The sequence below is a fragment of the Toxotes jaculatrix genome, chromosome 16, assembly GCF_017976425.1.
Source record: "Toxotes jaculatrix isolate fToxJac2 chromosome 16, fToxJac2.pri, whole genome shotgun sequence".
Taxonomy (NCBI): domain Eukaryota; kingdom Metazoa; phylum Chordata; class Actinopteri; family Toxotidae; genus Toxotes; species Toxotes jaculatrix.
Window position 1 is genome coordinate 12,359,897 of NC_054409.1, and position 16,781 is coordinate 12,376,677.

The following is a 16,781-nucleotide window of genomic DNA, read 5'->3' on the forward strand; positions in this document are numbered from 1 at the left end:
TTTGCCCAAGGGCACTTCTTTGACATGCGGACAGGAAGAGCTGGGGATTAAAACACCAATCCTGTGATTAGTGGAAGTCTACCTCCTGGGCCACACTGGCAAAGCCAATATTCTGATGTTAAGCAGGTGTAGTGTTTACTATGTTCACCATTGTAGTTTTGCATGTTAACAAACTAGCAGCTAGCATTTGCTAATAAGCACAAAACAAAGAACAGATGGGGGAATGTTATCAGTTTTGCTGTTATTTGGTCATGAGCCAAAGTACTGGACAAATTTATCATGGTGCTACATGAAAAGTAAAAGGATCAGCAAAGTTTCAGTTCATCCTGAGGGGTTCACAGATGTGTGTACCACATTTCATAGCAATCCATCCATTAATAGTAAACATATTTTATTCAAAACTTTAAGTGTCAGCCTCACTATAGGGAAAGTCAGGGGATTACCAAAGTCAGCTCGATTTCTTTTCTGGGGAGCATGAATAACTAAGTTTTCATGGGAATCCATCTGGATGCTGAGATATTTCACTGTGGACCAAAGTCATGGACCTACTGACCAGCTAGTCTTAAAACCTTCATTAGGCTATTATGTTTATGTTGTGCTTACATGATGGATATTTCTTAATTTATTTGTTTCGGCTTTTGAAAGCCACAGTGTACTTGCATAATCACTGAGTAAAGGTTGGGGGGATATCAGTCAGGGCCCACATCTCATTTATGCCAGAGGGGCCCTTGTTGCCACATATCAGTCTGATATAAAAACCCTTTTGTTTTAGGAAATGATTAATTTGTTCGGGTTAATTTCTTGTAACTCTTCCTTTTGTTAGGCTACATGTGGGGGATAAAATCAAATTCAGGCCACTAAGTTCAAAACTTGGATTCACTCCAAGGCAAGTCATACCCACTTAATTCTGACATATTTCCCATATGATGATAATAGAGCTGCGCTGACAAATTGTACTTTATGTCTTTGGTCTTAACCCTTGAGACTCTCAAATTACGCACAACGCGCGTCATGAATTCAAAAGTGTCCAAGTGGGCAGAAAAAAAGGCGCTGAACTCCCCTCCTCTCTGCCCACCCAAACACCCAATCCGTCCACCCTCCGTCCGTCCTCCCTCCTTCTCCCTCCCCTTCTTCCTTTTCTTCAACCCTTCGGGCAAAATACTCATTCACTCTCACTGTGTGTGCGTCAACGAGCGGTCTCTGCTGCTGCTGCTCGGGACAAAACCGCACGCAGCTGCTTTCATTTCTCCAGTGCTCGATCAGGAGGGGAGCTCGCACTGCTCGCTGCAGGGATATCACCTCTGATGGACTTGATCTAGGACGAGAATACACATACTGTTTCTTCTCTTTATGACCACTTAGGCGATAGTTACAAGTGCCGTTTTGTGGAAAACAAACTTGTAAATCCGTCTTCTCCGCCACCGGTTTTAATGTGTTTTATGTGTTTGCGCTCAACAGTGAGGTAGACTTATTCGGACACGTTTTACAGGAGTCTCGGCGTTTGATTTATCCCGTGGATGCGGCTGTCGGGGTCGGTGTCTGAGCCCTGCAGGATCAGCCTGTCATAGGGCAACATGGTTTCTCTGCTTCTTCACAAGTGGATGAGGAATATTTCTCCGGAGATGCTGCTGTTGGTGCCGATATTGTGGTTTTTACCTGTGATCGGAGCGGCTCCTTCTCTGACTACCGAGCAGCTGGACATGGGGGTGGTAAGTTTCCTACCTTTTCTACATGGGGGGTACCAAGTTTTCCTACTTAATATCACTTTTGGACATGGTGGATGGGAAGTTTTCCCACTTGATATTACAACTGGACACAGTGATGTGTGTCTCTGCCATGCCTCTGCATCAGAAAGCGCAGTTTACCCTACTTTTGGGTGTCCGAGGCAAACGCTGTCCTCTCCATACTTGACTTGAATTTTAACACCTCGCAGCAGTCCGGTGCTCGGGTGAGCTTGGCGTTGCAGGTTGTATGTGATGGAAAATAAAACAGGAGCCCTGTTCTCCAAAGCTGGAATCAGGATCCCTGTAATGGGTTGCAATAAATAAATGTAAATGTATTTGCCTTGGCGGAATATCGACCTCCCCCACAGCATTCTGACATAATGTATATGCTGCACTGATGAATGGCAAAGGAGGCTCACTTCCAGCACAGTGACAAACCAAACCATAAGACGTTATTGGTTATTTCCTTCTCTCATTTGTCCCTGGAAAAGGCTGCTCCAGTTTCTCATCTGCTGAAAAGTTTAAACATGAACTGGGTTTAAAATAGGGTTGCTGAAAATGAGACGTGGTGTAGCAGCAGATCCAGATGAACCAAACGGGCAATTTTGGACAAGAAAGATAAGATATTAATAAAACGGTGTGAGCTGTAGTTATTAGTGGTGTAATTAAGCTGTAAATGAAAACTGGGAAAATATGGAGCAAATCAATAGGTTATACGAACATTCAGCTGATGTGTGTTGTGTATGGATGACTTATGGTAGTTTTAAATAATAGATTAGAGCCAGTATATACTTCACCTTTATATTTGGAGTTTAATGAGCAGAACAACTGCAGATAAAAGAAGCATCTGCTAATTAGAAACTCTAGAGACAACAGCCTAATGAACTGTTTGCATTAATGGCCATGGTATCAACATAAATTCCTCATTTGCTTGCAGTTCGCTACATTTACTCCTGAGGTGCATCAGTCACATTCACGAGTCAAAGCATTGATATATTCATGTTACACTGCTGCTGATCCAACTTCTGTGTCCTTGCATATCTCTCTCTGTCATGCTGGCTGCCTTGATTTTTTTTTTTTTTTTTTTTTGGTACAGAAGCTGGATGAACTCTGTTATCAAATACACTGTTGAGGTATTTCTATTGCTGGACCACCTCCTTTTGTCTCCCCGTGGATGTGTGTGCTGCCTGGAGACAACTGCTCAAGCACTCATCTCCTTGGTCGTAGATACACTGAGCTGCAGACATGAATTGTCCCTCAATTTATTAAGGACAGTCACATGGTATTGTGTAGGGGTTTTGAGTGCACAGAGAGGAACACTGAGTCATCTCCAAATGTCATGAGGTAGTGGTTAGAATGTGCAGATGTACGTGTATAGAAGACGACAAGGTGAAAGGACACATCTCTGGGGAGCTGGTGGAGTGTGCAGCAGATTAAAAAAAGGGATTATTGTATTATTGTGGCAAATACATGTTTGGGATAATTCAAACACAGCTCCACAGCCATAGATCTGTATACATCACTTCTAAATATAGTTGTTACATTTTCTCATCATTACAAGTGGTTGCTTTAATCATGTTGGTCGGATGGATGGGTGGATGATCTGGTGTTTGATCAGGGAATCCTTAAATCTGCCTTGATACTATATCATCCCTCATCAAGCTCTGACTGAGTGTGTGAGCAACAGCTTTGCATCTTACACATGCAGCAGGGCGTTGTGGGCATCACTGGAATTGCGTTTCTCACCACATAAGTCTCAAGTGTAAAATTTGTTGCTGTTTTATTTCAAGTTTGCTTCATATGGGTTTGTTGCTTGCTAGATGTTCAGCTCTCCTCATCAGCTATGGGTTTCTATCAGCTCTCCACCATTTCATGCTGTACAACTGGTTTGTATGAGCTACTGTACTGAGAGCAGCTGCCCAGTTTTTTTATGAACCTACAAACCAAAACCAGAACAATGGGCTGAAAGCAGTTTAAAGCTGCAGAATCCTTATTCTCAGTGAGACCGGCAGCACAAACAAACCTTTCTTAGTATTGGAAATCATTTGATCCAGTGTTAATTTCCAAATTACTGCTTAATGCAGGTTTAAATGTGGAGGATTTCTTTTCTTGGCTTAAGGTTGAAAAATGACAGATCTGTCAAGTCTACCTGGGTTAATTCTAAACGAATTTTACTTTTCATCTACTTTTGACCTACTAATCTGGGCCGAACTTGTCTAAGCATCTTTGCAGTTAAGAATGAATTTGATGATTAAAAACAGAGCCGCAGCTCATTTTTATTTTCCTTAACCTGCTAATTATTTTATCAATTAATCAATTGGTTGTTTTGACTATAAAATCTGAGAAAATAATGTACAGATACCCATCACACAGAACCCAATTTGAAGTCTTCAGATGTTTTGTCCAACCAATAGTCCAGAAACTTAAATATTCCATTTACAATGATATAAAAGAGAGAAACTAAGTAAATCCTTGCTCTTGAGGATGTTTGGCCATTTTTGCTTGAAAATGAACTCAAATGATACATCAACAATCAAGATCGGCAATAATTAATTTTCCATTGATTGACTAATTGATCAATAGATTAATCCTTTCAGTTCTAATTGGGTGTTATTGCCTGCTACTCAGTAGTCACAGCATATACTGTGTGAGTGTGTTTTGATTGAAAACCTGCACAGAGACTTGTTCTCATCCTTGGAGCGAACAGGATCGCACCCCAGAGCATCATTAAAGGTCTCAACAAAGGCGGACGTAGATTTTTCTCGGGTGGCTGGTTAGGTGTGGAGGGGGTGTACAGCAGGATGACCGAGGAAGCTGGACAGGCAGACAGACCAGATGAGCACCCGCCTCCCCTGTGACGAGCTGACTGACTTTTAAATAAGACTTCTCCTGCATTGATGTAATTGCTCTCAGCTGTTGAGAGCAGGTGGATAATTGGTTGTCAAGGGTTTGACTGGGTTTTCCCATCTCAGTCCAGTTGTGTTCATAACTGCTTTACATTTGGGACTTGATCCACAAAAACAACCATCTACCCACAGAACCGTGTCCTGATCTCCAGTCCTGCTGCTCCCCAGTCCCATTTCACTTCAGAGCCACTGTGCTGCATCACTTGGCTTTGAGTCGAGCTTGAACTCTGAATACATCTTTCTCTTTTGTAACTACTGTACGCTGTGATTGTAATTAACTGAACCGCAAACTTAAGCGCCGCTCTGAGGCATCTAGTTTTCAGCTTTGCTCTTATCTGGCCCACCAATTTGTAATTTAAGCTTGTGAGGGAAGTGCTACGTAACAGCTACAGTGTAATGTGCCCTATGTTTTCCGCTCTTTGGATCATTTTACTCCTGATGGCTGTTTTCTGCGTTAGTACAGAATGACTGAGCTGCTTATTTTCCTTTTGAGGCAGTACTGTGCTTGCTTTAGCAGCTGTTGTACGATAGAGCAAGATGACCTGACCGGCTGCTGTTAAAAGTACCATTATTACTATTTATTCTTGTAGAAAGTGATCTTGAAGAATGCCTGTGTAGTATTTAATTTTTTTTCAATAAGGAAAATTAAATTTCTGTCATGTTTCACGTGTTAAAAGAAATAAAACCAAATGAGTGAGCAGCGTATGCCCAATGGGACAACCACACCCTGCCAGTCTGCTTCTAATTCTCATTTTGCTTTATAATTTCTTCAATGAGAATACCATCTGGTCTTGTCCACTGAATAGAAGAGGGAGCAAAAAAAAAAACATGCCTGGTAGACGCCACCCTCCTCCACCTACTTCCACCACTCTCCCTCCTCACTAGACCTCATAATACTGAGTTCTCATGCAACTAGCCTGCCTGGCTCCACTACCACCACCCCTCATTAGCTCTCTCTTGCCTCTCATGAGTTCACATTTTACCAGTATCATATTCTGTCCCCCTCAGTCTTTCAGTCTCCTTCCCTCAATTTTCTTCTTCCAGTCCACATAGGATTCTTTCTTCTTGTGCATCATGGTTCTTCTGATTGCACCCAGAGGCTCCGGGACAGACGGGGCTCAAACAAAAAACTGGATTTGGAGATGGAAGGATTGTTGCACTGAAATAAGTAATCAGCTAGACAGGGTTGAGAGAAAAGAACCACATAGGGAAGGCAAAGGAAGAGATGTATCAGCATAATGATTCAGGGAGATGTTTCACTTTCGGATGTCATACCTATAAGATATTTTTATCGAACTGTCCTCGCAGTGCAAAAGCACATAAGTTCACTCATTTTTTTCCTCATTGCACTGTCGTACTGGACTATTCGGATACATTTAGCAGCTCTGTCCCACTTCCATCAAGCTGTGTGACCTTTCTGTCTGTGGCACTGTATCATGGGGCTTATATCCAGGGCAAGGGCACTTTTTTTTTTCCAGGGATGTCAGTCGGGATATGACTACACAGTAGGATTGAACATATCATTGTGTAATGATTGCACAAGAGACAGTTCAGCTTGTAATATGTAGCACATTCTCAGCTTCACAGGATGAAGGAGATACTGTGGAAACCAACCAGTCCTTCAATCCACTCCTATCAAATCTGTCATCACAGCTTTGCGAGGTGTAAAAGTTCTCCAGGGAGATGCAAGTTTCTGAATAGATTGTCAGAGTTTGTAATATTCTTACAGGCCATCTGAACAGGGATCTTCAGAGCCCTGATACTTTTATTGGCTGCCAATTTAGCATGGTGGCGTGGGACTGATGTGTGGCAGCTGCAACACACTTCTGCATGACATTGTCAGTCCGTGACAGCACCAGGTATATTTGGATGTATGCCTGACTTAAAGACAGGAACCTGTTGTGGTTGATAAAAACATTTTAAGTTGCATGTCATGGATTTGGAGCGGCATCTCTTTCTGGTCTAATCTTTGATCAAAGTGGCAAATCCCCATCTGTTACCGCTGAATCTTTCTGAACTGGTGCTCTGGGGAAATTTGCTCATGTATTGCATGTGCATTTCACAGTAAAATGCAAATAAGCTAATTCATTCTTTCTCTGCTGTGTGACTTGATGTAATAGTAAAATGATGGAACAGATTTGTGGAACAACACTGCTGAGTCTCTAGAACTCTGCATAATTATCGGTTCATTTGCTTCTCGTTTCAAAAGTGTGGATTATCTAAAATGACCATTTGTAGTCACAACACAGTAGTTCCAACCCGTCTGTTTTTGTTTGATTTTACATTAGTGATGGATTTAATATCGTGGGCAAGTGAGTGCTGTTCTCCACAACAGAGCAGCACGCGATAGTCTTTTTCCATTGGCTTGAACCGACTTCATTACTTGTGCAGACCCACTCCAGGGCTCCCCATATAGAAAACCTCAAATCAACTCCATGTGGACAGTTCTATTTTAACCCGAGGAGCCCCGCCCCTCCTCGTTGTCTTTGACCAGATCAAGGTTTTGGTTGCCACTGCATTCAAAGGGCCGATGAAGTCTTATAATTACAGTGGTTTCTGGTGTTGTGCTGGCTCGCATGCTGAAGCCTAAAATAATCTATAGCCCTGCCAACTGAACTGCCAATAGACAGCTTTAATAGCACGATCAAAAAAACCCGAAAGCAACAACAAAGCTCCTCTGAAATTGCTTGCAGAAATTGGCAGAATTATAATAAATGTGGTTTGTGTGTGTGCAAGTTCGTTTCTTCTTGTTTGTGTGTCGCTATCAAATGTCTGTATGCATGATTGCGCCTGTGTGTGTGTGTATGTGTGCGTCACTGTCACACTGGTGATCTCATACTTTGTTTCACATTAGCATTTGTCATTTTTTAACAAGTCACAACGGAGCGGATGATGGGGTAAAAAAAAAAGGAAAAAGGAGCAGATGACGATGATTGCTTATCATCTTTGGAGTCAACTTAAAGACTGTTGTGTGTACATGATCCCATGTCTCTGAAGGTCTAAGTGAAATGAAGAGAATTAGACAGGAAGGGGAGGAAGACCAAGAGAGATTGAGTGGGTGGCAGAGATAAGCTACTCCAACTATCACTGGCAATCGGGGCCATTTTTTTTTTTTTTTGGTCCAGTGTTGATACTCAACTTCTTATCAAGTGAATATAATGAGCCACTAACAGTGGGCAGAATTTCAAGTGGAACACATGATTGTGTGAATTGCAGTTCACATGATTGTGTAGACTAGGCTTAATCTAGCAGCAGGGTTAATGTTCAGAATAGGGCCAAGCTCTTGTGGGTTCAGATTTAAAAATAGAGTCAAACACATACAGTGACACATGCAAGTGTGTACATGCACGCATGTGTATTTTTGCATGTGCATACTTCACTGTGGACATACCAGTTGCCAGCATTCCTCAGCTAACACCAGAGAGACATCGTCTTCTTTGTAAGGATCACTATAGTAGCACATGGCAGCAATTCCGTGGCTTTTGTGTGGGCTTTTATGAACACGATGCAAGGACAGTTCATGAATACATATTTACATCCAACATGTATTTCCACCAACAGCTTTGAACTTTGAAAGGAAGTTACAAAGGAAGAAACCTTTGTAAAATAAGCATTGCAGCTTGAGCTCCAGACTATTATTATATATAGTATTATCACTGTTTTATATAATTATTAAGGCAACATACACATTCATAGAATGATATGATAAAATTTTATGATGTACTCTCTCCCTGGTTTCTGCTGGGTGGATTTGATTGAAGTGTCCCATACCCTTAAGGGTTACAGAGATTAAAAACAATCTACATGTGATATTAATCAACTGGTATTTGATGATGGTGTGTGATGATGAATGTGATGTCTCAGAGACAGTGCAGAGGAATAGGGGCCAAAAGAAAGTTGCTTTCAGAGTTGCAAATCTATTCATTTCCAACTCACTTTCAGCATATTGCCAAACACAAACAAAAAACTCCTTCCTTAACCGCCTCTTAAACAAAAGTTCACATAAAAACTGCTGAAAATTGGAGAAAACTGTTAGTGGATCCAGTATAATGTTGGACTTTGTGATAGTTAAGAGCTTTCATGTGTATGTATCTATGTATATAACTTTACTGCCTTCTCCTTTATGCTCACTCTCAAGAGACACTGGGCAAGCTGTATTCAGTCCTTGTGTCTGTGGGCTTTGGCTGGGTGCCATGCCACATTACTGCCCACAGAGAGAGGAACTTCAAAGAAGCTTTGGGGGCTTTTTCCCTCAGTGGAGCCACTGAAACTTATGCCTGTTAAATTAAGCCCCAGTTACATGGGGTTCTTCTAATTGGCTCCATCAGTTTATCTTTAATCTCTTGCTGACATTTCTTAAAGTCCTCCTTTTTGCATGCAGTCACAAAAATTATAATCCATCCATCCACTCATCCGTCTGTGATTTATGTCCTGACATAACGGATACGCTTTTTGTCTATAATGGATGTGTTTTTGAAAGTGGGAAGAAAAAAAAGAGTATTTGTTCACATATACAGCACACACATATAGCTGTATGAGTGTGTATGCCTCTCGTGCACTCATGCGCTCATTTTTTTTTTTTTTTGCTCCCGAGCTTTGAGTCATTAGCCAGGACATATCCCTTGTCTCCTGCATTGATGCACTGGTTAACGTGTGTACTGCAAAGCCTTTGTAGCATAACGATTTGGGGCTGCCGTTAATCGAATTTCTAACTGAAATGTTAGCTGTAGAATATGGAACCCCTGGCAAAAAAAAAAAAAAAATCTTCTGATGAATCAGTGATTGGCAGTCTCAGCAAAGGGGTTAACATTGTCCCTGAACAATAAAACATTATTCAGATGAAGACAGGAAAAGTCAGCCATTGTCCTCAACATTTCAAATATTATGTAGGTGGGCTTTTTATCTGCTTCCTCCTCTTTTATCTGTTGGCTACTGGAATGTGAGTTTGCACAGTTTACACATAAACCTGGATTTAACATGTTTGATTAATGAGGCCCAGGCTTATTGCAGTGCATGAAAATATGTCCTGCAAAGTCCCGCTTCAACCTTATTTCTCCCAATAACCTCTCCTTAACTTTCTTCTCTTCTTTCATTATCTCCATTCTGTCTGCCTCTGACTTCCAACATTACATTTTCCTCTAAGCATTAACTGTTTTTCTTCTTTCTGTCCTCTATCCGCTGTTTCTTTTTCTCTCTGCTCCATTTCTGTCTGTTATTTCCTCTTTGGATTCTCTTCTCTTTTCTTGTTTCTCTACCTCTTTCTCTTAACACCTCTGTCTCCTCACCTTCCTTCCCTGCCGCCTCCAGGAACAGACAGGGGTTCAGTCTCTCTGTACAACCAGCTGTTCCTAAACCAGGGATTAAATGATTCACTTACAGTCACATTTTAATCCTCGTTGTCATGCTCTCACACACACAAACATGCAAATTAGAACAGATTTTCCTCCCCGAGTGTCTAGGAAATGACATTCACACCTCGACCTGAATGGAAACTGGGTGTCAGAATAAGCACATCCATCAGAATGTACTGTATCCTTTCATCAAGTCAGAGCTGCGTCCCATTATATGTACATTGTATCTGCAGCAGAGCCAAAAAAAAAAAAAAACTTCCTGAAGTGAAGTGATTGAGTGTTTCAGCAGGGTGGCACATGTGCCATCTGCTTGTGAAAGAGTGGGCTGGAATCTAACTGATGACTTTTACTGTATTGCCACTCTTCTCTCCATCATCTGTCTTTCCTGTTCACTTCATACAATCTGAAGAAAATTCAATTATAAATCATTCTAATTGGAAATTAGAATGAAAAGTCCCCTTACATAATGCATCAGTGAAACAAAACCAAATTCTGCAGATTTCCACACCCATGTCTTCTTGTGTCCTCGGGTTGGAACTGTACAAATTGTATTTTTGAGATGACATCTCTTTTTATATATAGAGTTCATGATGTGCATAGTTATGAGACTTAATTTTGAGAAATTTTGCATGAGAACCCCCTGCTAAGAAAAATGCTGTAACTAGCTGACATCAGTGTTCTCCTTTACTCTTTTTGCCTCACTGAAAAGATCCTCTTCAGTTGAAGTGGTGACTGCTTGGAGATGAGGCCATTGCCACTTTGGCAATAAATAAAAAGAACACTGACCAGTTTGGTAAACAAAAAGCATAAAACGAGTTTATTCCTTCTCCTCTGCTGATTATTTGTTCTTTGGTGTCCACTCTCAGGAATAGAAGAGCTTATATATACTGTATTCTTTCTGACGCCTACTTGTCACCGCTTTGTCACATAGCTGCTAAGCAGAGGCAACACCATGAGGCAAGTCCATTGTTGAGCCCCTTGGAAATATTATATAATACATGCACAAATAGTGCTAAATATATCAAGTGGACCAGATAATTTAGTGTGTAAGTGGTGGTGTGGATGTAGGTCCGTTCAGAAACATAAGGCTCATTGTTTTAGGCTTTTATTATTTTCACTGAATAAGACCCAGGAAAGAGTTTTTTAAACTGGCCTCAGCTGGATTTTAAGCTTCCATGCGTCCAAAACTTGCTTCCTGCTGCATTAAGACATCGATCACTGCTGATTACAGTTAAAGAAGTCCTCTTGCAAAAAAAAAAAATATGCCTCTGGTAAAAGAAACTGAAGAGAAAAAAATGAGTGAAAACAAAAATGAACTACACCCACTCTACATATTGTTCTGATAAAACACAGTTTTGACTGATTGCCAGCTGACTAATTATAACACATAAATGTCACTGACAGCTATTTAACTTTTATGCAAACTACCTCTCCATTTTGATCACACTAATAAATTCTTAATTTCAAAGAGCAGAATTTTCTGTTAGCAAATTCATTAGTCAAAAATCATGACATATGATTTCAAAAAGTTATTGAGACAGTAACCTGTACACAAAATCACTAAAGAAAGCAAAAATCCAAGTCTGTCGTTGCCGAAAGTATCTAACTGGTAACGTCGGTTATCAACGAATGAATGTACAGACTCTATAGTATTCACTTTGAACCAAATGAAAACAGGGGCAGAGCTGGTACCCAGTACGTTATACAGCATCTGCTATATGAAGTAATGAACTGCCAACAATTCAAAATGCGAATATCAGGAGTTGGATGTATCGAGATAAATGGCTGGTGGCGCTTATTTTTCAGCCGGGTGCCATTAAAGAAGCGCAGTGAGATGAAGTGATTTAAAAGAGCGACAGTCAAACTTCAAATGATGGAAACCCTGATGGGTAGCATGGAAATGTGGCATTTTGGTTTATTTCATGTATTAATGTGAGGACTCCTTGTCTCCCCACGTTTCATCTGTTGCATATTTCATTTTAGTTTTATCAGTACACCAACTTGTTTATGTAGTTTGATTTTTTTTTTCTTTTCAAATATCTGATGAATCACTCTTACTGTAAGGTATATGATCAGGCGAGGTATATGAGTTCAGACTTTTCCATTTGTGTTTATTTTATATCGGCATCAAATAACTTATAAGTTTTAGAGTTTAACATGTTTCTGAGGCGAGGTCAATGATCTTCTACTTACAGCCGACTCTGACTCAATTTCAGTGGTCTTGTCTGTTGACCTGAGCACAGCTTTTGATGCGAGAGGTTCTCTGCCACTCTATAAAGTTCTTCTGTGGGTTTACTGCTTTTCAGCTCTTTGTTGTAAAGGTTCTGTTTTTGACTCATGGCAATTTTCTATTTGCACTTTTCATTACTCATTAAAACAAATGACCAATTGAAATTTATACATGCTTATTTAAATCAAAACACTGGATGTCTCTATCCCTTTTGCTTAGTCTAATAAAGTAATTCCTGGCTATTTTTAATTTAAAGATATTTGTATTAATTATTAATAACCACTGATAATAATCCTCTGTGAGTTGCTAACATTTTAGCATCACCTTTCAAAAAGAAAAACCCCACTCGGAGCCTTTCAAACAAGCTGTAAATCTTGAAGACACAAGTGCACAGAGACATATACACCAGGACAGAGTGCGAGGTCATGTTCAGTTTAAAGCGGTGACAGGAAAGGTGAGGGAATTGCATCAGAGTAGATGGATGATTTCGAGGCATGGATTAATTCTCACTCTTTTACCGCCTGCATGGCAATCCAGCCTCAATTTTCTGTCCGATTAAACGTGTCATTCAGGCTGCATGTCACCCCCAATTTCCCTCTCCCCCTCTCGCTCTGTTCCCCTATATTCTCCCTCTTTGATCTTATCTGTTTGCACAAATGAGACTAAATCCTTCATTTCTTCAGTAAATTGTGTTTACGCTCAGGATGTGCCATTGGAATGGTTTCAGGAGCTTCTCAGTCAAACACACTTAAGCAAGCTTTCATTCCCTGGATCCTACATCATCCCAGTGTAATACTTTAAGTAAAGCATCTCTCTCTGAATAAGCTGATGTTATACAATGGGAAGCTGGTACAACTGCTTTGAATAATGATAACATCTTTGCGCCGACTGCAAACACCCTTGAATGCTCTGATAAAATTCGGTGTAGAGAAATCTCCTCGGTGCAGAGCTACATAAGAAGCAGAGAGTTGCTTGATGCAAGACATTTACATCTGTGTGATGTGTTTATTGATTTATATGTCATTTAGATTACAAAGGATTTTTTCTTAACAGAACTGAAAATTTTTTTTTGCTCTCTGCACAGTCAAAGCTGTTTCTTGATCAAAAATTCACTGAGGGGTCTTCTCATTTGATTTTTGTCTGATCTTTGTCTGTATTTAAAGACCTAACCAGATTCTGTTGGTCCACAGTGAAGTTGGAAATTTCAAGTAAAATCAGGTCAAGTTAATTTTATTTATGTATCGCAACATCACAAATCACAACAGGTTGTGAACAATAGCGGAGTACATGAAGACCAGAATATTTTTTCTTGTTCTGTGGACTGGAACTTAAATAGTTGGCACCTGTATATGTAAAATATATTTTTCTTTGCCAGTCACATACAAAGGCAGATGCTAAAAAAAACTACAGACTCTGTTTCTTAGTTGCATTGCATTGAGTGACCTCAGTAGCTCGATGCCTTTTTCTTTTCTGTATATCTGTTGCATTGTGCTAACTCCTCTGAAAAGTCTTTATGCTCTGTTGACAACTAATAGCACCCGGGAGGCAAGGGGAAAGCTTCATCCTTAATTGGCATTAATTAATGAACTTACACGATGGCATCTCTTTTTAATGGTACATCGCTCACATTTTCCCTTTTCAGACTTCCTTTCTATTGGAGTGACGCTTCACATTCTTCTAAAAGTCCAGGCGGTCGGCCACAGATCTGACCTTGCGCTCGAGTAGTGAGGAACAATGTAAACACTATAATGGACTGTGCTACTTCATGACCCTTTGAGAGTCATTTAGGTCGCGGGGTTAAATGTGTCCGAGTGACTCATTTCCTGTCTGAGAGGCCAAAGATGAAGGTACTCAGCAGCTGTTCTTCAGGGCTAAACAAGGAGGTATTGTGGGATGTGTGTGTGTGTGTTTTTTTTTTTTTTCACACTCTTGCTTTTGAGAAATGTTGCTGTGGTGACACCATAGCCGCAGAACTCATCGTGTGTGTGTTACAGGTTACAAGTTTGTCATCTGGTAGTATAAAATCGTACAAGGCTGGGTGATGGAACTTAAGGAGAAAAATATATATACAAGATAAAGTTGTTTCTATCTGGGGGTCAAAGTTAAACAGCAGTGACTTTTTAGTTTTGAGTCTTGCATTAAGAGAAGTTACTGTAAAGTTGGTAGTTAGATGATATGTCACAAACTTTATGACACTGCACAGTGTCGATGTTAACTGAGCTAATTTCTTAAAATGTTTACACATTAAAACGACTTGTGACCACGCTGACATTTTGTGTTCCTAAAGATCTTTGTCCACGTTGAAATACCTGAACAGTAGAAAAATGGCAGCATTTCTTATTCGCCGTCACGGACAGACAGCTTGTACTTTAAATGTCTCATCCCATTAAATGTCGTTTCTGTCACCTTCTGCACTCTGTGTGCTAAACTCATGATTCAGTTAGTTTCATTTGCATATTTTTTTTTCCTCGTCTTCTTTTCTCAGACAATGAAATGCCAAGACAGCATTTTAGGATTTATCCACTCTGGAGACAGTTCTGGAAAAGTTTAACTTTTGGGTGAGGAAAACAGGAGCTTAATGTGGCTGTAGGGCCAAAGCAGAAAGAAAAAAATGTGCACTTTTACATTTAACTGGCTTATTGTGGACAAGTGTCAAGAGTCTCATGACTTACTGTATGAAACGTATCATTAGACTGGAGGATTCAGGCTCCTCTATTCCTTCCAGCTGACTTTTTTGGATTGAGTTTAAAATCAATTGTGAAAAAATTCAGAGTCTTTTCATCAGCAAATCACATGTAAACAAAATTGATCCAATCAAATATAAGCAAACAAACTGTCCTGTCCTTCCTCAGACGTACTCACCCACACACACACACAGTGCCCCTTCATCTCAGCCCTGCTGTTTCAAATGCTACACTGATAACTGATCAGAAATTCAGCAAGGCTTCACATTAATCAATATCTCATAAACATGAAGTTTGGCTTTCTACTTCAAAACAATTTTTCTTCTCAGCTTGAACAAGCAGGGCAAGGCAGTGACTGTTTCTCCATTCGTTTGCTCTGCCCATAGCTGAACTTCACCACTGACAAACAAGTCATTTAAAAGTATGGCTTTAATTAGAGTAAATATAGGTTATTTTCTATGTCTCCCGTCTCCAACAAGCTCTGTACTGAAATACTATTAATATACCATGCCATAATACTCTGTAAGTATCACACCATACTATAAATATCATAAACTCTAATGAAGTGAGGAAAGATGTAGGCCTACTTGATCTCAGTGCTAAATGCTCTGTAAGGACATTTTATAGGCCCTACTTTCTTTCTGTCTGTATTTTTTATGAATTGTAGCTGCTTTTCAACTCCAGATCTTATTGTATTAAAGGATTATAGGGACCAGATTACAGAGATAAATTATCCTTCACATCCAGATACTGCAGCACAGTAACTCAGACCCTATAATACCCACTCCACGCCTCAATTATGTATATGTGTGTGTATGAGGACGCCAAAGGCTGTGTGTGTGTGTGTGTGTGAAGTGCATGTTATGTCCTTGGTGAATTAATGGTCCAATGTGGACATAAATAAAAGATTTGAATGTGTCATGTAGTGGTATGTGTGGTAGCATGTGCAATCATGAGCTCTTGGATCTGTGTGTGTGTGTGTGTGTGTGTGTGTGTGTGTGTGTGTGTGTTTGCATACTTGTGCTGTGGAGCAGATATCAGTAATCATTTATCTTAAATATACTACAGCACATTTGCAGAGTTGTTTGCTGGGGTACCATAGTACTTTTTCCAACATTTATGGGCTTCAAACCCCATTTTAATTAAAGGATGTCAAGCACATGATGTCATGCACGTGGGTCATGTGACACACATATCTTCCAATGGTTTTACACTGTTCCACTGATCTAGATGTGGCAGTAATGCACCACAAAACGCAGCAGTTCACCAACATGACATGACATTATGTTCATTTGTCAGATGCTTTTGTCCAAAGCGAATTACAATACGTATATTCAAACCACGTAGGAGGAAGGAGTACAACAAAGGCTGTGAAGAAGACAGCTAGCAATTAAACATGGATGTACACAATGCATCTTTCAGACTTGTAAGAAAATTGGATTTGCAACTGTTTTCTGTGGAAGGAAATGCATTCAACATGTTTTTAGACCTCACACAATGTCTTTTGTTGATTGTGATATAGCATATTTCTTGGGAATTTAATTGTGGAACTGCTCTGAGATCAAAACACTTAATCACAAGCAACAATCCTGTAAATCCAATTCAATCCAACCACAAAACGACCTGGAGCTCGATTTACAAAAGTGGGTTACGAGCATTGATCACAGATTGTGCCAGCGTCACGTTTTTTCAAATAATTATTGCTTGCAAATTGCAGTTAAGTTTGCGAGCCCTACAGGTCTCTTCCACGCTCATGCAGGGGTCACATGCACCATGTTTGTTTGGGGAAACATGTCTAAATGAACCGGAAAGAAAATGATCTCATGTGGCACAAATTTGATGAAGCGGTCCCCTGCTCACAGTTTTCCAACACTGGCACATACAAT

At 40.2% G+C, this 16,781-nt stretch overlaps 1 protein-coding gene across 1 annotated transcript in view; it reads left to right on the forward strand.

Annotated features, from left to right (window-relative positions):
• The first annotated feature begins 1,190 nt into the window (after positions 1–1,190).
• mmp17a (matrix metallopeptidase 17a) overlaps positions 1,191–16,781 on the forward strand; it is a 61,285-nt gene continuing 45,694 nt past the window's right edge. Inside the window, exon 1 of the mRNA XM_041059619.1 lies at positions 1,191–1,709. Within this exon, the coding sequence (XP_040915553.1) occupies positions 1,575–1,709 (135 nt within the window). The 5' untranslated portion in view covers positions 1,191–1,574. The remainder of the gene's footprint in view (positions 1,710–16,781) is intronic.